At 45.2% G+C, this 25,683-nt stretch overlaps 2 protein-coding genes across 3 annotated transcripts in view; both read right to left on the reverse strand.

The window, feature by feature from the left end:
* The window catches only part of ppp1r9bb (protein phosphatase 1, regulatory subunit 9Bb), an 81,367-nt gene extending 72,472 nt beyond the window's left edge, over positions 1-8,895 (reverse strand). The window contains exon 1 of one of the 2 annotated variants that reach the window (XR_009815845.2): positions 8,845-8,895. The gene's annotated coding sequence lies outside the window, so the exon portion shown is untranslated. The remainder of the gene's footprint in view (positions 1-8,844) is intronic. The other variant, XM_061966387.1, reaches the window with a different exon arrangement.
* Positions 8,896-9,418: 523 nt separating this feature from the next.
* col1a1b (collagen, type I, alpha 1b) lies at positions 9,419-24,367 on the reverse strand. The gene is made up of 51 exons (XM_061966390.1): positions 24,149-24,367; positions 23,164-23,355; positions 22,596-22,615; positions 22,472-22,507; positions 22,084-22,176; positions 21,877-21,948; positions 21,747-21,791; positions 21,616-21,669; positions 21,477-21,530; positions 21,350-21,403; positions 21,221-21,274; positions 21,097-21,150; positions 20,972-21,016; positions 20,833-20,886; positions 20,709-20,753; positions 20,544-20,597; positions 20,205-20,303; positions 20,073-20,117; positions 19,901-19,999; positions 19,767-19,820; positions 19,586-19,693; positions 19,460-19,513; positions 19,287-19,385; positions 19,161-19,214; positions 18,994-19,092; positions 18,857-18,910; positions 18,715-18,768; positions 18,561-18,614; positions 18,416-18,469; positions 18,286-18,330; positions 18,103-18,201; positions 17,472-17,579; positions 17,276-17,383; positions 17,022-17,075; positions 16,888-16,941; positions 16,689-16,796; positions 16,552-16,605; positions 16,422-16,475; positions 16,180-16,341; positions 15,998-16,105; positions 15,787-15,894; positions 15,636-15,689; positions 15,454-15,561; positions 15,325-15,378; positions 15,137-15,244; positions 14,999-15,052; positions 14,801-14,908; positions 14,442-14,724; positions 12,540-12,730; positions 12,217-12,459; positions 9,419-10,499 (listed from the first exon to the last, which is right to left on the reverse strand). The coding sequence occupies exons 1-51, from the start codon at positions 24,228-24,230 to the stop codon at positions 10,353-10,355; spliced, it is 4,347 nt and encodes a 1,448-aa protein (XP_061822374.1). The 5' UTR covers positions 24,231-24,367; the 3' UTR covers positions 9,419-10,352.
* Between the last annotated feature and the right edge of the window lie 1,316 nt (positions 24,368-25,683).

Below are 25,683 nucleotides of genomic sequence, written 5' to 3' on the forward strand. Positions count from 1 at the left end.
TGTGTTGGCACCTGTGTTGAGACCTGTGTTGACACCTGTGTTGGCACATGTGTTGACATCTGTGTTGGCACCTGGGTTGAGACCTGTGTTGACACCTGTGTTGGCACATGTGTTGGCACCTGTGTTGACACCTGTGTTGACACCTGTGTCGACACCTGTGTTGACACCTGTGTCGACACCTGTGTCGACACCTGTGTTGACACCTGTGTCGGCACCTGTGTCGGCACCTGTGTTGGCACCTGTGTTGACACCTGTGTTGGCACCTGGGTTGAGACCTGTGTTGACACCTGTGTTGACACATGTGTTGACACCTGTGTTGACACTTGTGTTGACATCTGTGTTGGCACATGTGTTGACACCTGTGTTGACACCTGTGTTCACACCAGTGTTGGCACCTGTGTTGAGACCTGTGTTGACACCTGTGTTGGCACCTGTGTTGACACCTGTGTTGGCACCTGTGTTGAGACCTGTGTTGACACCTGTGTTGGCACATGTGTTGGCACATGTGTTGACACCTGTGTTGACACTTGTGTTGACATCTGTGTTGACACCTGTGTTGGCACATGTGTTGGCACCTGTGTTGACACCTGTGTTGACACCTGTGTTGACACCTGTGTCGGCACCTGTGTTGGCACCTGTGTTGACATCTGTGTTGACACCTGTGTTGACACATGTGTTGACACCTGTGTTGACACCTGTGTTGGCACATGTGTTGACACGTGTTGGCACATGTGTTGACACCTGTGTCGACACATGTGTTGACACCTGTGTTGACACGTGTTGGCACATGTGTTGACACCTGTGTTGACACGTGTTGGCACATGTGTTGACACCTGTGTCGACACATGTGTTGACACCTGTGTTGACACGTGTCGACACATGTGTTGACACCTGTGTTGACACGTGTTGGCACATGTGTTGACACCTGTGTCGTAAATCCAAATAAGAAATACTTGATGAAACTCTCTCAGACAGAATATTCTTCATCTCACTTTCTGTCTCCTCCATGTTTTCTTACTGCTCATAGAGAATAGGTAGTTTGTTGACATGGTTTTCCTCCATTTTTTTAAAGAACATACTACAAAACGCTAGGTCAAAGATCCTTGATAAAACAGGAGCGCTCTGCTGTTTTTAATGGGTAGCTGCAAAAACTCTAATCAAAGATACTCCAGTGATTCTGCTGTTTTTAACCCCTATATTGCAAAACTACTCATCAAAGATCCTCTTTCTGACAGGAGCACTCTGCTGTATTTAAGAAGTAGCTGCAAAAACGTTATTCAAAGATCCCCTCTTAATAGGAGCACGCTGCTGTTTTTTTAACCCCCTTATGCAAAACTGCTAATCAAAGATCCTCTTTATGACAGGAGCGCACTGCTGTTTTTTAGAAGTAGCTACAAAAACTGTATTCAAAGATCCTCTCTGGATAGGAGCACTCTGCTGTTTTTTTAACTCCCTATTGCAAAACTGCTAATCAAAGATCCTCTTTCTGACAGGAGCGCTGTGATTTGTTTTAGGAAGTAGCTGCAAAAACTTTATTCAAAGATCCTCTCTTGATGGGAGCACTCTGCTGTTTTTTAACCCCATATTGCAAAACTGCTTATCAAAGATCCTCTTTCTGACAGAAGCGTTGTGTTGTTTTTAAGAAGTAGCTGCAAAAACTTTATTCAAAGATCTTCTCTTGATATGACCACTCTGCTGTTTTTTTTAAAAACCCCTATTACAAAACTGCTAATCAAAGATCCGTTTTATGACAGGAGCGCTACTACAAAAATGACAGGATAGTGCTTACTTATTTCAGGACCTGCTGTAAAAATGCTAATCAAAGACTGTCTACATGACGTTTCTTTTTATGGGCCTACAAAAACATTAAGTCAAAGATCCTCTATTTGACAGGAACGGTCTGCTGTTTTTAAGGACCTACCACAAAAGCGTGAGGTCAAAGACCCTCTACATGACAAGGAGCTCCTAATTATTTAAGGAAATACTACACATATACTATGTCAAAGATCCTATGTATAACAGGAGTACTCTGCTGTTTTTAAGAAGTATTTTAAACCCCGCACTACAAAATTGCTCATCAAAGATCATTTACATGACATTAACACGCTGCTGGATTTTAGGGGCAGCCACAAAAACTCTAGTCAAAGATCCTTTATTGATAGGAGCGCTCTGTTGTTTTTGAGGACCTGCTACAAAAACGCTGTGTCAAAGATCATCTACATGACAGGAGTGCTGTGCTGAGCTGCAAAAACTTTAGTCAAATGTCCTCTGTTGATAGGAGTGTTCTGACGTTTTAGGTAGTAGCTTCAAAACTCTAGACAAAGATCCTCTATTGATAGGACTTCTGCTTTTTTTTTTTTTTTTTTTTTTTACAACCATCTACTGCAAAAAATATATTCCAAGATCCTTTATAAAACAGGAGGCTCCTGTTTTATAAAGGATCTTGGAATATATTTCTTTGTTGTTTTTAAGGCCTTACAAAAAAAAAAAAAAAAAAAAAAAAACGCTAAATCAAAGATCCTCTCTATATGACAGGAGCTCTGCTGTTTAGCTCTAAAAACTTTAGTCAAAAGATCATCTGTTGTTTTTAAGTACTCACTACAAAAATGACACGATAGTGCCTACTTATTTCAGGACCTGCTGTAAAAATGCTAATCAAAGATCCTCTATATACCTGTTGTTTTTATGGGCCTACAAAAACGCCAAGTCAAAGATCCTCTATACAACAAGGAGCTCCTAATTGTTTAAGGATATACTACACAAAATGCTATGTCAAAGATTCTATGTACAACACGTTTTTTAACCCCCTACTGCAAAAATTGCTGATCAAAGATCCTCTATTGCGGTGAGCTTGTAGTGATTCAAAGGTTGGCCTTTAGGGGGCAGTGGCGTTTGCCTGCTGCTTACTTAGAAGCGAAGAAGAGTTAGCGCCACATTTAAAATATATTATGTATTTATTATATATATTTAAAACATATTTCAGACATAGTCACGGCAAAAATGTAAACTGGAGTTGGTTTTGTTTGAAAACAAAAAACCAAACAAGCAGTTGTTTTGTTTTAGTTTCACACATTTAAGGATCTTCGTCACTTTGTGGAGAAGTAAAAGTAGTCATGTCTACCACAAACGCGTTAGGGTAAATGTGTCGCTTTCAGTGTCTTAAAAACGCCACCATGGCACCAAAACCCCCTCCAACTATTTAATCAATTATTGTGCTGAAAAAAAAAACTTAAATTCCATCTTTAAGAACAAAAAAATGTATAATTATAATAACTTACTTCTCTGCTGCCGGTGTTGTGCCGGAAAACGCACCCCTGCCATAATATGCACCCCCTGACGCGGGAGCGCGCTTACGTCACTCGATTGCATCACTCGTCTCGAAAAGTATATCTAACTCGGTTGTTGGCTGAAATAGCCTATTTTAAATCGCCTCTTTCGGCATAAAAAAGTACATAAAGTGAAATAATCCAAGTTTTCTTTAATTGTGCTTTACTTGTAGATGAATTAAAAATTGTGAGCATTTAATGATTTCGCCGTCATTCAAGTGGCTGAAATCGCCTCTTTCGGCATAAAAAAGTACATAAAGTGAAATAATCCAAGTTTACTTTAATTGTGCTTTACTTGTGGATGAATTAAAAATTGTGAGCATTTAATGATTTCGCCGTCATTAGATCAGATAAGGCGAAAACAACCAATTAATATTGGAATATTTGCTGTCCCGAAAATGTAGTATTGTCTACCAAATGACAGCTATACTGTAAAGAATGTGTACACCAAAGTAAACCTCTATATGTACTTTTTTAGAGACATCAAGAAGGACGAATGTTTGCTGCTTCATTCGACGTGTTGTCGTGATCCAATACTCGTATTTTAAAAATATGACATTTTCTTTAACTTTAAGGAGCTTATGGGTGGATGGATGAATAAATAAATGAATGCATCTGATGTCTACCTTTGATTTGGTTTTAAGAAGTTTCAAATTGAACATTCACAAATAACGTTACCAAAAGTACCCGAAGTACCAGAGGCGGAGTTATGGGGGGGTGCATTTCCCACCTGCCATAAAATGCACCCCCCATCTATCTCTGGTTAGGAAGGTCCTAGAGACATGAAACTCACCCTGGTTACTCATCATAGCCCCCCCGGTATACACTGAAAACCATGTGATGATCGGACTACCAGAAGTGGAGTTATGGGGGGGTGCATTTCCCACCTGCCATAAAATGCACCCCCCATCTATCTCTGGCTAGGAAGGTCCTAGAGACATGGAACTCACTCTGGTTACTCATCGTAGCCCCCCCGGTATACACTGAAAACCATGTGAAAATTGGACTACCAGAAGTGGAGTTATGGGGGGGGGGGTGCAAAATGCACCCCCCATCTATCTCTGGCTAGGAAGGTCCTAGAGACATGGAACTCACTCTGGTTACTCATCGTAGCCCCCCCGGTATACACTGAAAACCATGTGAAAATTGGACTACCAGAAGTGGAGTTATGGGGGGGGGGGTGCAAAATGCACCCCCCATCTATCTCTGGCTAGGAAGGTCCTAGAGACATGGAACTCACCCTGGTTACTCATCGTAGCCCCCCCGGTATACACTGAAAACCATGTGAAAATTGGACTACCAGAAGTGGAGTTATGGGGGGGTGCATTTCCCACCTGCCATAAAATGCACCCCCCATCTATCTCTGGCTAGGAAGGTCCTAGAGACATGGAACTCACTCTGGTTACTCATCGTAGCCCCCTCTGTATACACTGAAAACCATGTGAAAATTGGACTACCAGAACTGGAGTTATGGGGGGGGTGCATTTCCCACCTGCCATAAAATGCACCCCCCATCTATCTCTGGCTAGGAAGGTCCTAGAGACATGGAACTCACTCTGGTTACTCATCGTAGCCCCCCAGGTATACACTGAAAACCATGTGAAAATTGGACTACCAGAAGTGGAGTTATGGGGGGGTGCATTTCCCACCTGCCACAGAATGCACCCCCCATCTATCTCTGGCTAGGAATGTCCTAGAGACATGAAACTCACCCTGGTTACTCATCATAGCCCCCCAGGTATACACTGAAAACCATGTGATGATCGGACTACCAGAACTGGAGTTATGGGGGGGTGCATTTCCCACCTGCCATAAAATGCACCCCCCATCTATCTCTGGCTAGGAAGGTCCTAGAGACATGGAACTCACTCTGGTTACTCATCGTAGCCCCCCCGGTATACACTGAAAACCATGTGAAAATTGGACTACCAGAAGTGGAGTTATGGGGGGGGGGGTGCAAAATGCACCCCCCATCTATCTCTGGCTAGGAAGGTCCTAGAGACATGGAACTCACTCTGGTTACTCATCGTAGCCCCCCCGGTATACACTGAAAACCATGTGAAAATTGGACTACCAGAAGTGGAGTTATGGGGGGGTGCATTTCCCACCTGCCATAAAATGCACCCCCCATCTATCTCTGGCTAGGAAGGTCCTAGAGACATGGAACTCACTCTGGTTACTCATCGTAGCCCCCCAGGTATACACTGAAAACCATGTGAAAATTGGACTACCAGAACTGGAGTTATGGGGGGGGTGCATTTCCCACCTGCCATAAAATGCACCCCCCATCTATCTCTGGCTAGGAAGGTCCTAGAGACATGGAACTCACTCTGGTTACTCATCGTAGCCCCCCAGGTATACACTGAAAACCATGTGAAAATTGGACTACCAGAAGTGGAGTTATGGGGGGGTGCATTTCCCACCTGCCACAGAATGCACCCCCCATCTATCTCTGGCTAGGAATGTCCTAGAGACATGAAACTCACCCTGGTTACTCATCATAGCCCCCCAGGTATACACTGAAAACCATGTGATGATCGGACTACCAGAACTGGAGTTATGGGGGGGTGCATTTCCCACCTGCCATAAAATGCACCCCCCATCTATCTCTGGCTAGGAAGGTCCTAGAGACATGGAACTCACTCTGGTTACTCATCGTAGCCCCCCAGGTATACACTGAAAACCATGTGAAAATTGGACTACCAGAACTGGAGTTATGGGGGGGGGGTGCATTTCCCACCTGCCATAAAATGCACCCCCCATCTATCTCTGGCTAGGAAGGTCCTAGAGACATGAAACTCACTCTGGTTACTCATCATAGCCCCCCGGGTATACACTGAAAACCATGTGAAAATTGGACCTCCAGAAGTGGAGTTATGGGGGGGTGCATTTCCCACCTGCCACAGAATGCACCCCCCATCTATCTCTGGCTAGGAAGGTCCTAGAGACATGAAACTCACCCTGGTTACTCATCATAGCCCCCCCCGGTATACACTGAAAACCATGTGATGATCGGAATACCAGAACTGGAGTTATGGGGGGGTGCATTTCCCACCTGCCATAAAATGCACCCCCCATCTATCTCTGGCTAGGAATGTCCTAGAGACATGGAACTCACTCTGGTTACTCATCATAGCCCCCCCGGTATACACTGAAAACCATGTGATGATCGGACTACCAGAACTGGAGTTATGGGGGGGGGGGTGCATTCTGTGGCAGGTGGGAAATGCACCCCCCCATAACTCCACTTCTGGTAGTCCAATTTTCACATGGTTTTCAGTGTATACCTGGGGGGCTACGATGAGTAACCAGAGTGAGTTCCATGTCTCTAGGACCTTCCTAGCCAGAGATAGATGGGGGGTGCATTTTATGGCAGGTGGGAAATGCACCCCCCCCATAACTCCAGTTCTGGTAGTCCAATTTTCACATGGTTTTCAGTGTATACCTGGGGGGCTACGATGAGTAACCAGAGTGAGTTCCATGTCTCTAGGACCTTCCTAGCCAGAGATAGATGGGGGGTGCATTTTATGGCAGGTGGGAAATGCACCCCCCCATAACTCCACTTCTGGTAGTCCGATCATCACATGGTTTTCAGTGTATACCTGGGGGGCTATGATGAGTAACCAGGGTGAGTTTCATGTCTCTAGGACATTCCTAGCCAGAGATAGATGGGGGGTGCATTCTGTGGCAGGTGGGAAATGCACCCCCCCATAACTCCACTTCTGGTAGTCCAATTTTCACATGGTTTTCAGTGTATACCTGGGGGGCTACGATGAGTAACCAGAGTGAGTTCCATGTCTCTAGGACCTTCCTAGCCAGAGATAGATGGGGGGTGCATTTTGCACCCCCCCCCCCCATAACTCCACTTCTGGTAGTCCAATTTTCACATGGTTTTCAGTGTATACCGGGGGGGCTACGATGAGTAACCAGAGTGAGTTCCATGTCTCTAGGACCTTCCTAGCCAGAGATAGATGGGGGGTGCATTTTATGGCAGGTGGGAAATGCACCCCCCCATAACTCCACTTCTGGTAGTCCGATCATCACATGGTTTTCAGTGTATACCGGGGGGGCTATGATGAGTAACCAGGGTGAGTTTCATGTCTCTAGGACCTTCCTAACCAGAGATAGATGGGGGGTGCATTTTATGGCAGGTGGGAAATGCACCCCCCCATAACTCCGCCTCTGGTACTTCGGGTACTTTTGGTAACGTTATTTGTGAATGTTCAATTTGAAACTTCTTAAAACCAAATCAAAGGTAGACATCAGATGCATTCATTTATTTATTCATCCATCCACCCATAAGCTCCTTAAAGTTAAAGAAAATGTCATATTTTTAAAATACGAGTATTGGATCACGACAACACGTCGAATGAAGCAGCAAACATTCGTCCTTCTTGATGTCTCTAAAAAAGTACATATAGAGGTTTACTTTGGTGTACACATTCTTTACAGTATAGCTGTCATTTGGTAGACAATACTACATTTTCGGGACAGCAAATATTCCAATATTAATTGGTTGTTTTCGCCTTATCTGATCTAATGACGGCGAAATCATTAAATGCTCACAATTTTTAATTCATCCACAAGTAAAGCACAATTAAAGTAAACTTGGATTATTTCACTTTATGTACTTTTTTATGCCGAAAGAGGCGATTTCAGCCACTTGAATGACGGCGAAATCATTAAATGCTCACAATTTTTAATTCATCCACAAGTAAAGCACAATTAAAGAAAACTTGGATTATTTCACTTTATGTACTTTTTTATGCCGAAAGAGGCGATTTAAAATAGGCTATTTCAGCCAACAACCGAGTTAGATATACTTTTCGAGACGAGTGATGCAATCGAGTGACGTAAGCGCGCTCCCGCGTCAGGGGGTGCATATTATGGCAGGGGTGCGTTTTCCGGCACAACACCGGTCGGTAAGGCGACCATTTTGGATTGTTCAAGGGAAATTGGACAAACAAGCAACGAATCATTGGAACCACTGGATTCAGGGTAAATTTAGGATATAAAACAATATTTTGCACTGAGAGTACACTAAATATTGATTATTCAGTTTAACGCCAACATAAATGTTGTTTTTCCACTTAAAATCGTTAATACAACAATTCATTATCGGAGAAAAACACACTTGTCAATGTATTGTGAATGCCTCTTTTTGCACACATGCTGCACTAAATGTGTCCACCAGAGGTCACTAAAGTGCAGTACTTCTCCCGTTCTTTTTTTATCGGCAATACATTGTTGAGATTTTGTTGATTAGATTTAAAAATTAGCTGCATCGTCTGATTTTTTATCTTAGAAGGTTCATTTTTGGACCCAATTTAAACATTAAAGTATGCATTCTATTGAATAAATCTAAACATTTGGCTTTGTGTTCACTGCTGCTTATGGGAAATGTGTCGCTTTCAATGTCTTAAAAAACCCCTCCAAATATTTAGTAAATTATTGTGCTGAAAAAACCCTTTAAATTCCGTCTTTAAGAACAAAAGAATGTATAATTATAATAACTTACTTCTCTGCTGCCGGTCGGTAAGGCGACCATTTTGGAGTGTTCATGGGAAATTGGACAAACAAGGAACAAATCATTGGAACCACTGGATTCAGGGTATATTTGGGATATAAAACAATATTATGTACCGAGAGTACACTAAATATTGAATACTCAGTTTAACACTGACATAAATGTTGTTTTTCCACTCAAAATCGTTAATACAACAATTCATTATCGGAGAAAAACACACTTATCAATGTATTCTGAATGCCTCTTTTTGCACACATGCTGCACTAAATGTGTCCACCAGAGGTCACTAAAGTGCAGTACTTCTCCCGTTCTTTTTATCGGTTATAAAATGTTGAGATTTTGTTGATTAGATTTAAAAATAAGCTGCATCGTCTAATTTTTATTTTAGCAAGTGCATTTTTGCCCACAATTTAAAAACAAAAGTATGTATTCTAGTGAATAAATCTAAACATTTGGCTTTGTTTTCACAAGCACAACTGTTGCGGGGGGAACAGTTCAGTTACATTTTTTTTTTGTTTTTTTTGAGGCGTTTCACAACAGTCAGCACAGTGAAAAGTCGGCCAGGTAGTAGAACCACTTCACATGCTTTTATTTCAGCACCCAGAAAAAAAAATAAAAATAATTAAAAACATCTTGATTTATTATACATGTACAACATAAGTACACAAACTCTCTTTTTCAACCGTGAAAGTGGGTCCGCTTCCGGTTGATGGGTGTTTTTTCCGCAAAAAAAGACAACAACAAACATAAACAACAGGACGGGGGGGAAGTGTGCTTACTTTTTTTTTTTAGTGAAGATGAATTTTCCACAGCGGCAAAAAAGAAAGAAAGAAAGAAGAGTGAAAACAACGGGAAAGTGTCTACAATGACATGCGTTACAAACGACAACAAGAGTCAATTTAGTAGCACCGGACCTCGTTGAGTTGCTTTTTAGCACCTTGACATGTTGTTGTTGTGTAAAATGCGACCCTTTTTCCTTTTGAGAAAAGAAAAAAACAAAATTTGGCGGTGACTTCTTGTTATGAGGTCGCCATCTTTATGAAGATGTGCGTCCCGTCGGTCTTATTTCACAACAAGGAGACACACGTCACACTTTTTACAATTTATTTAACACCAGAAAAATGGTACATATCATTTGTTGTTTCTTAAAGTCCTTCCGCAGCGAGCGAAAACGCGTCTCATTGCGTTTTTGTTTTTTTTCTCTCTCAAACTCCAAAAAAAGGGGGGGGGGGGGACATTTTACACAAATATGTTCTTGTTGCCGTGGGGAACCGACTTTTTTTTTCTCTCGTTTCTTTGCTTTTTTTAAAGTGTCCTTGAGGAGTAGAAGGTCCCGAAATGTCTTGAGTGGTTTAAAAAAAAAAAAAAAAGCGTGGGGACCAAATGGCGGCCGAATGATTTTTGAATGCATAGAAAAGAGGATTTAAGAGATGACTGCGAGAAAAAAAACCAACAATGTCATGTCCATATTTCTTCTTCCTTTTTTTCTGTTGTTTTTTTTACAAGAAGCAAACTGGGCCAACTTCGACGCCAAATTCCTGATCAGGGGCACCAACATCCATAGGAGCAATGTCAATGATTGGCAGGCGGGATGTTTTCGATGTCTTGTAGTCGATGACTGTCTTGCCCCAGGAGCCAGTGTGTGACTGCGGACACAAAGAAGGTCACAAACATTTATTCACTATTTTGTCTTACTTTAGAAAGTGACATTGTTGAAAACGATAATGACGCCAAAAAACATTAAAAAAAAGATGGGAAGTCCTCAAAGGCTTATTTTGAAAATGTAATTATAATAATAATAGATTTTATTTGTAGAAAGCACTTTACATTGAGCAAACAATCTCAAAGTGCTACAGTGTATTGAAAAAAAAAGAAAAGTAATAAAAACATAATAAAAAAATAAACAACTAGAACAGCCTAATAGCTAGAACTAGTATGCATATATCTATAAAAAGGCTTTTTAAAAAAGCATCCACAGTCTGTGGTACCCTCAGGTGGTCAGGGAGAGCATTCCACAGACTGGGAGCGGCGGAGCAGAAAGCCCGGTCTCCCGCTTTTATGTTTATAGATTATATGCTATCGGTTGTTGTGTTCCCTAATTTGAGTGACCTGGACATAAATGCTTATTTTGAAAATGTAAATTTTGTTTATAAATTGTATGCAATCTGTTGTGTTCCCTAATCTTTCAGTGTACATGGGATGAAGGTGTGTGTTGCTGAGCCAGACTTGGACATTATCTGGACTGGACCTGGTTTTAAAAACCTTTGAAACAAATCTAGTTCCATTGACAACCTGGTCTGGTGAAGATAAGGTCCTTCTTTTTGAAAAATTAAATTAAATTAAAGCTGGAAGCAGCGATGGACAGGACCGACTTTGAGGGCTCATAAAATCCAAACCGGAACAGTATCAGAGGAGATAATGTTTGAAAAAAGGTGACTGTTTTTACACAACTTTTGTTTTGAAGGGGGAATTGCAAACTTCCTGTTGATTTTTGCTGGGGGTTGTCAGTGTATGAAATATAAGTCTAAGTGAGACCTACATAGAGCTTTTTGTTTCATGTCTCTACGACATTCCTACTGGGAGTTACAGGCAGTTGTGTCTGTGTTTTCTTCCTAGGGGGCGCTAGAGCGCAATTTTGAGTTTTTTTTTTTTTTTTTTTGACTAGATCGCAATTTTGGCCAATTTGGTGAGTTTTGAAGCATGTTAAGGGGGTCAAATTACAGCTCAAAGAGGCGGCGCTATAATAATAAAACGCTAGAAATACAACAGGGTCCTCTGTCCCAAAGGGACTCGGTCCCTAATAAGATCAATAAATAAAAAAACGTATTCTTGGATAAAAAAAGCTAGTAAAAACAATATAAAAACAATGACAGAAAAGTAAGTGGACCTGCAGCACATCCAATCATGTGGCCCTTGCAGACCGTGTTGTCTATGTTGTGGGAACCAGAATATTGGTAGCAGTTATGTTGATTTCATTAAAAAAACAAAAACAATCAAGAAGAGGGTCAGAAACCCTCTAGTTTCATTGACAACCTGGTCTGGTGAAGATAAGGTCCTTTTTTTTGAAAAATTAAATTAAATTAAAGCTGGAAGCATCGATGGACAGGACCAACTTTGAGGGCTCATAAAATCCAAACCGGAGCAGTAATTAAAACTCTTTCATCAACTTTTAATCAGAAGGGTTCAATCTCTCTCCCGTGCTACTTTGAAGCCGACATGACAAACGCGCTCAGAGGAGATAATGTTTGAAAAAAGGTGACTGTTTTTACACAACTTTTGTTTTGAAGGGGGAATTGCAAATTTCCTGTTGATTTTTTGCCTCAAGGAGGCGCGCGGAGGCAAAAAGGTGCGTGGGGGACTCACCGTGCAGCCGTCCTCGTTGACGCTGTATGTGAAGCGGCTGTTGCCCTCGGCTCTGATCTCCACGTCGTTGGAGCCCTGGAGGAGCAGGGCCTTCTTGAGGTTGCCGGAGGCCGAGTCCATGTAGGCGATGCTGTTCTTGCAGTGGTACGTGACGTTCTGGGAGGCCTGGTTGGCCATCAGACGCATGAAGGTCATCTGGATGCTGACATCCTCGGCGTCAGCTCCGTCGCTGCCATACTGGAACTGCGTGGAGTGGACACGGGCGTGAGCGGGGGGGAGGGGGGGGGAGGCTGGCGCCGCGGTTCAAAAGAGTCCTCTCTCACCTGGAATCCACCGGTCATGGACTCGCTGAACCAGACGTGCTTCTTCTCTCTGGGGTTCTTGCTGCGGTACCAGTTCTTCATGGGGATGGTGGACTGGCTGGGGTGGATGCAGGTCTCGCCGGTCTCCATGTTGCAGTGGACCTTGATGGCATCCAGAGAGGATCCCTGGTTGGGGTCCACCCAGTAGGCGCCTGGAGGAGACGGGGAGAAAGTAAGACGGCTATCGAGGAGTTCTTTGCTGTTAGGCCAAGAATCAAAATTGTTATGAATTATTGACCTATTTTTTTTTTTTAAATTATTATTATTTTTTTAACTATGCCCTTTTGGATCACCACATATTTTAGTGTTTTTTTTTTACTGTTTTACCTCAAAAAATAATGATGACTTAAAATCAAAGTTGTTATGAATTGTTGACCTATTCAAGGCTCCAATTACTTAAAAATATAATAATATAAAATATAAATAATTGTCATTTTATTTTATTTTATTATTATTTATTTTGAATTTATTTATTTATTTATTTTCAACTATCTGCCCTTTTGGATCACCGAATATTTTAGTGGGATTTGTTTTTCCCTTTTTTCTTTACTGTCTTAGCTTAAAAAATAATAACGAATTAAAATCAAAGTTGTTATGAATTATTGATCTATTCAAGGGTCCAATTACTTAAAAATATAATAATATAAAATATAAATAATTGTGATTTTATTTTATTATTATTTATTTTTAATTCATTTATTTATTTATTTTCAACTATCTGCCCTTTTGGATCACCGAATATTTTAGTGGTATTTTTTATTTTATTTTTTACTGTCTTGGCTTAAAAAATAATAATGACTTAAAATCAAAGTTGTTATGAATTGTTGACCTATTCAATGCTCAAATTACTTAAAAATATAATAATATAAAATGTAAATAATTGTGATTTTATTTTATTATTATTTATTTTGAATTTATTTATTTATTTTCAACTATCTGCACTTTTGGATCACCGAATATTTTAGTGGGATTATTTTTTTTTTACTGTCTTAGCTTAAAAAATAATAGTGACTTAAAATCTAAGTTGTTATGAATTATTGACCTATTCAATGCTCAAATTACTTAAAAATATAATATTATAAAATATAAATAATTTTTATTTTCCTTTTTATTTAATTTAAATACATTGTTTTAACTATCTGCCCTTTTGGATCACCAAATATTTTAGAGGGATTTTTTTTTTTTTTACTGTCTTAGCTCAAAAAATAATAATGACTTAAAATCAAAGTTGTTATGAATTATTAACCTATTAAAGGCTCCAATTACTTAAAAATATAATAATATAAATTATAAAACATTTTTATTTTACTTTTTTTATTTAATTTTAATTGATCTTTTTTAACTATCTGCCCTTTAGGATAACCAAATATTTTAGTGGGATTTAAAACAATTTTACTGTCTTAGCACAAAAAATAATAACGAATTAAAATCAAAGTTGTTATGAATTATTGATCTATTCAAGGCTCAAATGACTTTAAAACTATAGAAAATATTTCAAAGTGGAATATTTTTTTGGGGAAATGATTGCATATTTGGTGTGTTTGCCACATGAAAAACTACATTTTCTTTGACAAAAAGGGGGTACAACAAACAAAAAAAAACATTAAAGTAATGAAAAATGTATAATCGACGGATAGATCTGAAGTTAATCTGGAGATTTAAGTGTTAAAAGTAAAAAAAAAAAAAAAAGAATGAAAAAAATGTATGACTTTTTAATGAGATCCCTAAAAATGTGTTACGTTTCATGTGTCAGGTAAACGTCGACGAATGGGGGCCATATGAATCGTCTTCCTACTGCAGGTACAAAAAATAGCAGAGAGCTCTTGTCATTTAAAGGACCTTTGACTATTCATTGCCACTCACCGCTCTTCCACTCGGGGTGGCACATCCTGAGGTCGCGGCACATGCGGGCGGGGCTCTTCTGGGTGCCGTCGGGGCTGCGGAGCTTCTCGATCCTGCTGGTCAGAGACTCCAGAGTGGAGTCCACCTCCATGTCGCGATCGCGCAGCACGTTGGGGTCGTCGGCGCGGTAGTAGCCGCCACGGAAGGGATCGGGGGCTTTCTCCTGAATGGGACTGCTGATGAAGTCGAATCCACCGCCGGGGGCACCGGGGGGTCCGGCAGGGCCGGGGGGTCCAGGAGGTCCCTGCATGACACAATTAAGCACTTAAAAAAACCTTAAACATTCAAAGTGGACGTTTAAGAGCCTGGAAAAACCTTACAGCAGTTCCGAGCTCTCCGGCGCGGCCACGAGGTCCAGGGGGTCCGATGGGTCCGGGGATACCGTTCATGCCATCCTTTCCGGGGTTGCCGTTAGATCCAGCAGGTCCCTATGAAGCAAGAGCCGTATTATCCCACTGGCTGAAAATGTGACAACATCTCGTGAGGACACCGCAGATTTTAGGGCTGATTGTACTTACTCTTGGTCCAGAGGGTCCAGAGACTCCAGCGGGTCCTCTCTCTCCAGAAACTCCCTGGAGACCGAAGAAGGCATCGGTTCACAACAGCTCACAACAACCCAGACTCAACTTAAGAGTCCAAGCAGCACTGAAACTCACATGAGGTCCAGGCAGACCACTCATGCCGGTGAATCCTCTGTGTCCCTTGTGTCCTCTCTCTCCGGCCTCACCGGCCTCTCCTCTGTCTCCCTGAGCTCCAGCAGGACCCTTCAGGACAGAACAAGAGATGTGAAGCTGACCGTCCAGTACAGGTTCTTACAAACACGAATGAGGAGCGAGAAACGTACAGCAGGACCACGGGCGCCAGCGGCACCAGAAGGACCAGCGGGACCAGCGGGACCCTAACAAAGAGATGAAGTTGAAATATCAGACCACTGGACAGGTCAGGGAGATTAGAGAGTAAGGGTGGGACATACAGACTCTCCACGATCGCCACTCTTGCCAGATGGGCCAACAGCACCGGGAGCACCGGGGCCACCAGAAGGTCCTGGGGGTCCAGCAATACCACTCTCACCACGGTTTCCCTATGAGAGGACACTTTTAGTAAGGCAGTGCCTGCAAATGGCCAAAAGAGTCCATTTGAACAGAAAAAGCTTACCTTGGCGCCAGCGGCTCCATCGCGACCGGGTGCACCATCGTGTCCCTGAGATCCCTGTGGGAGAGCGGCCGTGTTTGATGAGTTTGCTCAGGCACCAGAATTCATCAAATGAATTTAACCAGAAAGGGTTTGAACTGGCAACACCTCGTACCTCGCGACCGGCCTCTCCGTGAGCACCAGACAGTCCAGGAGGTCCAGCGGGTCCGGGGGCTCCACGCTCGCCAACAGGTCCACCGGGTCCCTGCTTTCCAGGCTCACCCTGAATCGGCGTAAAAGGAAAGAGTCATGAGGAAGGTCTGAGGAGAGCTTTAAGAATCATGTGCGCTAATGAGGCTCTCAGTGGCCCCTCGGACAACACTCACAGCAGGACCAGGCAGACCACCGAAACCACGCTCTCCACGCAGTCCAGGGAGACCTACAATACCACGCTGTCCACCAATACCTTGGGGTCCGGGCAGACCGGAGGCACCCTGCAAAGAGAAACAGTCTGGTTCAGTTCAGGTCTATGAACTATAAGCCATACGTTACTTTAAAGAAGACTCACAGGGGCTCCATCGGAACCAGGAGATCCTCTCTCACCGGAAACTCCGGCAAGTCCCATAGCACCAGGCTCACCGGGGCGACCGGCGGCACCGGTCTCACCACGAGCGCCTCTTGGGCCATCTTTGCCAACGGGTCCACCAGGTCCGGCGGGTCCAGCAGCTCCCTAGCAGAGACACAGAGAGGTATCAACACAAAGTTGCTGATGCCGAAACTTTGCGGATTCCAACAGAGGAAGACACGTACAGAGGGTCCAGCGGGTCCAACTCTTCCAGCAGGTCCAGGATGACCAGTACCACCCTAACACAGAGGAGGTGCAGAGTGATCATTGCTAGTCCACATTGCGACATCACACAAAGCTAGTCCAGATACTTACAGGGGCTCCAGCACCACCACGGGCACCCTTGGCTCCAGCGGGTCCAGAAGGTCCCTGTGCACCCAAGTGTTTGAAGATGAAACTACCAGCACAATTTTTGGAAAGTGTCGGTTTGATTGAATCGCAAGCCCACCCACCTGAGGTCCAGCAGCTCCAACAGGTCCGCCGGGTCCAGGTGCACCACCCTCTCCCTTGGGTCCAGCATCACCACTCTCTCCCTTGGCACCAGGCTGCCCATCAGCACCCTGAATTCGGAGAACAAGGCATAAGCACAAAGTCCACCAGACAGAGCTTTTGTCAGGGGATATGGACTGGTGGACAAAGTCAGGTTCTTACAGGAGGTCCGGCAAATCCAGCAGGTCCATTAGGGCCACCCTCTCCACGCTCACCCTGTTGGCATGAGAAGCGAGGTGATCCTCAGTCATCACAATGTACAGTTTTTTAGCAGTTGCGGATGAAGAAGAACTTACAGGGGAACCACGGGCGCCGGTGGGTCCAACAGCTCCGACGGGGCCAGGCTCACCCTAACAGCACAACGAAAAGGAGATCAGACGACAAGCCGTTAGAAGAGTTGATTCTGTTTTGATTGTGACCTCCAGTTGAATGATCTAACCATCCTTTCATATAGGATGGCAAAGTGTGGGCATTGTGGACCACTCCCAGCTGAGATAGGCCCAAAGGTGGGATACACCTGGACAACCAAATTAAAATAAAGGGGTCTTACCTTCTCACCCTGAGAACCAGGAGGTCCGGGGGATCCAATAGCACCAGACATACCACGGACGCCATCTTTGCCTAGGGCACCATCGCCTCCCTTAACACCGCCATCACCCTGAGGGAAGCAGGTTCACAAGTCGCGATGTTACGAATGGACAGGGAAGTAAAACGTTTGAAAAGGGGATTAAGGAAATGACTCTTACTCTCTCTCCCTTGACGCCAGACAGACCTGAAGCTCCACGCTCGCCGGGCATTCCCTGCATACCGGGGCTTCCTGCGGCACCGTTGGCACCACCGGCACCAGGCTCTCCCTGCACACGTAAACACAACCGCCTCATTGAGTCGTGGCACCAACCGCTGACAGAACAAGTCAAACTTCTCTGGGTTCAAGGTTGAATCATTTCGAAATAAGCAGTGAATTTCTGTTAGCCTCAACAGCAGGATCAGGATCAGGATGCTTTACTATTGTCCATTCTTTAACATGTACGAGACACATAAGAACTGAAATGGCATTTTCGGCACAGTCCCACTAAGATGGGTGTAGTGGAGTTGTGTTCATAGGCCTGGGGTCGTTCTGCATGCTATGCAAGCAAAGTTCGACTTTGTTAGCAGTTAGCTTGGTTGTTATTTTGCTATACATGTTTTTCCATCAGCTAATCTTCAAATGTATTGTGATGTTTTACAAAGTCCAACTAAATACAAATATTAGCTCTAGGGATGTCTACAGCTTTGAGGGTTAGGGATAAGGTTAGGGTTAGGGCACTAAAGGAGCTCATTTCTAGCGGCATATGAAATGTTTAAGGTGATTTTTTTCAAAGAGTTTCTCAGACGTACCTTAGGTCCATCGTTACCAGAGGGGCCATTAGAACCACGGGGTCCGGTTGGGCCAGCGACACCAGGAGCACCACGCTCACCAGGGAAACCTCTGTCGCCCTGAAAGAGAAAAGACACATCAGTCAGGAGCGTTGGCTAAATAGACCCAAGGAACCAGGTTTACCGGGCATACAGGATACTCACTCTAGATCCGGATGGCCCGGCAGGTCCAACCTCGCCGGCAACACCCTGACGGGAAAACAAACAGTTACCGATCAACATGGTCCTAAAATGTAAAAACCAAGGCTGACTTTGAACTCTCTGTGACGCTTACCTGCTCACCGGGCTTGCCAGTCTCACCAGTAGCACCTTGGGGTCCGGGAAGACCCTGTACAAGGAAGAGAAGCAACGCATTGGCACATCTGCAAAGATATACTAACCAAAGAACAAATATGTCCAGAGATATTCTCTGAACCCACCTGGAATCCGCTGGATCCAGCAGGACCCTGCTCTCCCTTCTCTCCAGCAGGTCCCTGAAGAAGAAGACCAGAACACCAAGCATTCAGAGACTTTTCTGCCTGTTTGTTTTAGCGCTTGTGAAAAAAAGTCAGATGAAATCGAAAAGATACGCACACCGGGGCCGGAAGGTCCAGGAGCACCAAGGTCACCATCTTTGCCAGGGGCACCCTGAGAAGGAGAGAAGAGTGGACTTTCATTAGCTTCGACACGGCAATATTTTTCCACCTTTAAGGTGTGAAACTATGGCAGCACTTACAACGGGGCCACCAGCGCCAGCGGGACCTTTCTCTCCACCCTTGCCGTTCTCACCCTGAACAAGAGAACAAAAAAACGTCAGCCAGTGAGGGGGCTCTTTAGTTTTATGTTTCAGATTTTTCAGAGTCTCGCACTCACAGCAACTCCCTTGGGTCCGGGGAATCCCATAACTCCTGGCTGTCCTCTGGCTCCAGTGGAGCCAGCAGGTCCGGGGCGTCCATCTTGTCCAGTAGGACCCTAAGGATTATGAGAACATAATGAGAATGTGCTCCACTGAGTGCTAAAGGGTGTCAATTCGGACTTACAGAGGGTCCAGCTTTGCCATCAGCGCCAGAGCTTCCAGGGCTACCAGTCATACCCTGTGGAGAGATACCGTTTAGAGAGTGTCCATGCTGGATCATCTACCTGAAAGAACACATGGCAAAACCCACCTTGGATCCAGGGGCACCGGGAGCGCCAGTATTTCCGGTCTCACCGGTGGCTCCCTGAGGTCCCAATGGGCCGGGGGCACCGCGCTCACCAGGGGCTCCCTATCACACAAGAGGTAGCAGGTTAAGAATGCCCGTCAAGTCTTGATCACGCTGAAGGCGATTTGCCAACTCACTTTTCCACCAGCAGCTCCATCAGATCCAGGGAAACCACGAGCACCAGGACCGCCCTGGGAGAAGAAACACACCACGTGACTGCGGGCCCATCAGAGTTTGCCGCTCTTGACGAGGCAGCAACTTACACGCTCTCCAGCAGGTCCACGGGGTCCACCAACACCGGGCTCTCCACGGGCTCCTCTCTTGCCCTCCTCACCGGAGTTGCCAGGAAGTCCCTGAACTCCAGCGGGGCCCTAAAGAGAGAGAACGCCGAATCAGGCATTGCTGTGTCATCCAATAGGAAGACGAATCTGTGCATGTGCTTACAGTCTCTCCCTTGACACCGTGCTCTCCCTTAGGACCAGAGGGACCTGGGTCACCCTGAGGACAGAAACACACACCATTAGCATCGTACACGAGCCAAAACCGAGAGTTGTCTTAATCATCTGCTGACGACTCACATTGTTACCCTTGGGACCAACGGCACCGACGGGGCCCACACCTCCAGCAGGTCCACGGGCACCGGGGAAACCGGGAGCACCAGCAATACCAGCGGGACCCTTGGGGAATACGGATGTTACAATAGGTCCTAATGTTGGTTCGGGGGTGCCAAACCTGTCGCGTGGTACTTACAACGGCACCCTTGGCACCGGGATGACCATCAGATCCTGGGGCACCCTGTGGAGGGAGAAAGCACCAACATCACCGTCATGTATTCTTTCGTTATCAAAATGAAGACGAATGTAAAGTCTGTTCTATACTCACGGCAGGTCCGGCAGCTCCCTGGGGTCCTGGGTTACCAGGCTCACCACGGGCTCCCTGGGGTCCATCGGAACCACGGCCTCCTTGAACACCAGTCTCTCCCTGTTTCGGAAAAAGACATGTAAATAATTGATCAGTGCAGGGATCCTCCACTTTTGTTCTGACACTGCGATGGTTTCATTCATGATGTCATCAAATCAGTTAGCGCCATCTAGTGGCGTCACACATCACATAAACCTCCACTATGATCATATCCCAGTGTCCTCTGCAATGGATATTTGTCTTTTTCATTGTAAACTAAGCCAATTCATTCAATTAAAAGTCATCTTTGGGGTGGTTTACCTTCACTCCAGCACCACCAGGGAATCCAGGGGGTCCAGCAGGTCCAGTAGATCCCTGAAGCATAAAGACAAATGATGTGAGCAGAGAACCACTGATGTGGAACTGGATGATGTCATTTTTTTGTGGCTGTGCTCACTCCTGACAGGTGAAATGACAAATACTCACAGGGGGTCCGCCAGGGCCAGAGTTGCCATCGTTGCCGCGAGCACCCTGCACAGGGAGCATTTAAGTATGAGGTTGGTCTGGGGATACTTATGGTATATATGGGGTCTTGGTGTGTGATGCTTACAGCGGGGCCAGCAGGTCCGGGACGGCCTCTCTCACCAGGAAGACCGCGAGCACCCTGGAGAATACGCAGACATAGAGCGCAACATTAGCACGAACACGGGCCAGGCGGGTTGATTCTGTTAGTCGGATTGTGGACCCACCATGGCTCCGGGGACACCGTTCTCTCCAGATCCGCCAGACTCTCCCTGTAGAGAAATGTCAAAAGGTTTTACTCACATACAAATAAGCTGAGGGCTATGATGGTCCAGGCGCCCGTTCCTCTCACCTTGGGTCCGGCAGGTCCGCCGTCTCCCTTAGCTCCATCCAAGCCGCTGAAACCCTGCAGACAAAATCATCAGCGTGACGTCAACACCATCAGGTGCGGCAAAGTGTGGACGTTGCCAACTCACTCTGTGTCCCTTGATGCCGGGGAGTCCGGGGGTTCCGGGGAATCCACGGGTACCCTGCAGCAGGAAGAATCAGGTCAACTGAACGCAGTCCTGAAGGAAGTGTTTTGACTCCGGGCCCGGGTCACTCACCTGCAGGCCAGGGGCTCCACGTTCGCCGGGGCGTCCGGCTTTGCCAGCCTCACCCTATCAACAAACAGAAACCAAGTTAGCATATGCTATAAAAGCAAATTCCAAAGTAGATCAATGAACTCCTTACATCATCTCCGTTCTTTCCAAGGGGGCCAGCGGGACCACGGGGACCCATGGGACCCTGCGAAACACAAGAATGTCAGCGTTGAAATGTAGTGTCAAGAACTATAGAGGCTAAGTGATGTGACACGGGATGGGGTACTCACAGAAGCTCCGGGCTCACCAGGCTCTCCGTGTGGGCCGGTGAAACCCTGAGGACCCTGATAGACAACCAGACCAAAAGATTAATGAGAATTTCGCTTTCTAAGAAGCTGACAGCTGTTGAGGGGACACTTACAGCGGCGCCAGGGGGTCCGGGAGCACCACGGGGACCCATTGGGCCCTGTTGATGAAGAAGAACAACAGCGTCAATACAGCCACTGAGCAAACTAGTCCAGTTTAAGACGCAAAAACAGGTGCCTTCGTACCATGGGACCGGGCAGGTTTTGGGATGGCCCAGACTTGGAATGGTCCACATAGCTCATTTGAGGAGAGTAGTTCTGTCGGGGGGGTGGGAGGGAGGAGATGAAGAAGGATTAGTTCCTGGGCTTTGTGGGAGAAATACCTTCATCTCGGTTCTGAAGAGCAGATTTCTGAAAATAAGCAAGAGTTTATATCGGGATGGATTTACTTACTCCGCCAAGGCCAGGGGGGCCAGGGGGGCCGGGTGGTCCAGGAAAGCCAGGCTGTCCGGGGATTCCATCGTTGCCAGGAGGACCCATGGGACCCTACAACACGTCACGTGGTCTATTAGCAAGTGCATTTCATTTGCAACAAAACCAACACTTTATGTAAATAATGTGAATAAAGTGTGCTAAATTGGACTCGGTGTGATGCTAAGCTAACACTAGCTTATAATCAACTGTGCGACCTTTGACCTTGTGTGACCCAATCATCATCACATTCACACTAGCTCGACGCTAATGTCGCGTAAACAAAGCAATCGCAAGAACGCACCAAAGTCACGTTAAAAGCGCTAAATTGGCTAAAGTCAACGATCACGGAGGGAATCTCGAAACTTACTTTGTCTCCTTTGGGGCCAACATCTCCCTTTATTGGCTGGGGGAAGAGGGAAACAAAAGTGAGTCAAGTCTGCGCGTGCGCCACTAATCGTGACGTTAAGAAGGTCAGCAAAAAGGTAAAGTACCTCTTCGGGAATCTGGGGTCCTACGGGAGCAGAAGAGGGGGGAGAGGGATTAAAAAGGTCACACGCTGTTCACCACATGAGTTCGACAGTCAAGAGTCATGCACGGCAGCGAACGCTCGTACCACGACTGACGTAAACAAGCACCGTATCGGGTCGGTTCCGTGCCTAGCTTTCCAAAAACAGTTCCAGGACGGACCAGAATATGTCAAAATTAGCACACAAATACTAGGAACATGTCGAGGGTCACGGACGGGCTTACATGATGTCGCATTTGTCAGGGTTAGGGTTAGGGTTCGGTCTGTAAAAAGTTAACATTATCTTGGCAAACAAGGGACGTCCTTAAGAAGTCAAGAAGTTAAGAAGTTCTATACACCCGCCTCCAGGGAGACATAATTACAGCCCGCTCGCGGCTCCGTGGTGTCCTACCACGCCAACATATCTACGCAGGACGTGGAGAAACATCCAAGGCGGTTTCACACAAAAGTCCCCAGTGGGACTTGCGAGTCCTGGAGACGGCGGCATCGAACGGCTACGGCATAGAGCGGGGGAGGTGACGGGAGCGAGGTACCGTCTTCGGGGCAGATGGGACAGCACTCCCCGTCTGGGATGATGGGGTCGGCGCAGTCGGAAGAGTCCTCGCAGATGACCTCGTCGCACATGACAGTGCCACTGTCGCACACGCAGATCTGGCACGGCTCCGGTTTCCACACATCCTTGTCGTTGTACAATTGTCCGTCTAGTGTGCAGCTGCCAAATGTGCCTGGGGGGGGGGGGGCGACAACAAACACAGGGGTTCAGGCGCAAGACTCAAGTCATGACGAAGCTACATTTATCAATGCAGATTTTTTAAATTTGTGGTAAAACCTCGTAGATAAAGCTTTTTAAAGGTATTCCAAACATGGACTTTTATGGTGGAGTCGAGGCCTTGAAGAAAAAAAAAAGAGACAGATGTGGCAATACTAAACTTGGCCACCGAGTGGTGCTGTTGCACACCAAAACAAGTCTAGACTTTCAAGCAGCGACGTCACACCTCTGCAATTTTTCCATTGTCTCCCTCAACTTTTTTTTTTCCATCATTTGACTTTACTTTGATTCTAACTTTATATTAGTCCACTTTGAAGGCAGCGCAGTTATTATCTTCACACCAATTAAGACTTAACCGCCCTAACCTGTGGACTTTAACGACGTGTTCTGCTTAAGTCAGATATGTTTTGTACTAGAATGTTCTGTTTCTGCTTGCAGAAGTCAGAGAGAGGGGAGATGCAGCTGCGCCCTCCCCCTCCCAACCTCCCCCAACCCCCTTCCTCAGGATTGACGCGCACTGAGCGTGTACGTGCACGCCAGAAAAGAAGGGAGGACATAAAAAAACAACAATCCAGATGTGCACCGAATGCGCCTCCAAGAGAAGCAAAAATGTTCCAGAATGATGTGCTCAGCATCCTCTCTCTGGACTCTGTCCGGTCCTGATGGTGCCCCCAACCCCCCGTTTTATCCCCCCTCACTAACTAACACCTTCCATTTCAAAGGAATAAAAGTGATAAAGTGATACTCACTGTCATCCTCGCCTTGACCTCTCACCAAAAGCACCGCAGCGCTGAGCAAAAGCGCTAACCGAATATCCACAAAGCTGAACATGTCTAAATATTAGACATGTAGATTCTTTGCGACAGGGGGGGTCCTTTTGTGTTTCTCAAACGCCACTCATACACGGTCGGGTCCGGTCTGTGTGTAACTCCAATCCAGACCCCAGCAGAAACTCCCTACTGCCTCAACAAATCACTTAGCTGCGCTTTTATATGCCCCAAACTTTTTTTGCGGTGGTGGGGAGGTGGGGGGCGTGGAGGGTCCGGGAGCGCGCGCGCCACATGCTCGGCCGTGCGCGCGCCGGAGCCCCCCCCTACACACACACACACACACACACACAACCTCCCTTCCAGTGTGCACGGTGGGAGGGTAGAGGGGTGGGTGTCTGCGAACAGGGAGGGAAAAAAACGTTGCATGGTGATGATGGAGGATCATTTACGCAGGTCGACTCTTCATGTTCGGATGAGTCGGTATCAGATCGATCTAAGTGATCGGGATAGTTCGCATGCACGCAACATGAGGGTTGGGAGTGGGGGGGCTGAAGTGTGAACCACTGCGCAGATGCCATGCTTCTATTTAAGGCAATGAAGATTACTGATCCTGACCGTGCAAAATGCATAACAAGCCCTGATAGTACAAGTGAAAAGCATAAGCACAGTCTCATTTTTGTTTAGACACGTTTATTTCTTTAAAAGATGAAAAAGAAGTACATTTCAAGTAGACATGAAGGAGAGAGAGAGAGAGAGAGAGAGAGAAGAAGAAGAAAAAAGCTGGCAGATCCACAAAGCAGCCTGCTTACAATGTGGACACGTTGCAGCTTTTACATTTTGGACCAGTCTGACCTCTCATTTTCTTCTCCTTTCTGTCTCTCTTTAAAACTGGAAAGGGAAAAAAGAAGGAGATGACGACGACGAAGAAGAGTAAGATAAAAGTATTTGAACATGAAATGTTAGCAGAAAGAAAGTTTGGAATGTTTATTCCTCCTTATTTCTTGTAGTGAAAAACATCAAAGGCAATAAGCCAAAAAAAACACCACACAATCACAAAACAAAAGATTACAATGCAGTACAAACATGATCAAATAATAAAATGTTGTAATACAAAAATAGCAACAACAAAGAACCAAACTTCAAGTTTACATAATAATGTTCATACCAAAAATAAAAAGAGCAATATAAAAATATATGTATATATTTTTGCAAAAATAAAACAAAGAACCAATGGCCTAAAATATACACATTAGTGTACCAAAGACAAACAATAAGTGACGGAAAAGTACCATCCATCCGTTTTCTACTGCTTGTCCCACAATCAATAAAATAGTCAATAGTCACAAAACCAGTCATGACATCTAGAATAATCTCTTTCTGCAATACTTCTCCTCTTAGTCTATTCTTAAAACCCACTACTGGTGATTGATAGCAAATATTGTGGAAGTCGATTCTAGTAAGTGATTGCCCTATAGTACTACTAGTCATAGTAGTGGTGGTCGCAGTAATGGTCA

This window comes from Nerophis lumbriciformis, linkage group LG11 (assembly GCF_033978685.3).
Source record: "Nerophis lumbriciformis linkage group LG11, RoL_Nlum_v2.1, whole genome shotgun sequence".
Classification (NCBI taxonomy): Eukaryota; Metazoa; Chordata; class Actinopteri; order Syngnathiformes; family Syngnathidae; genus Nerophis; species Nerophis lumbriciformis.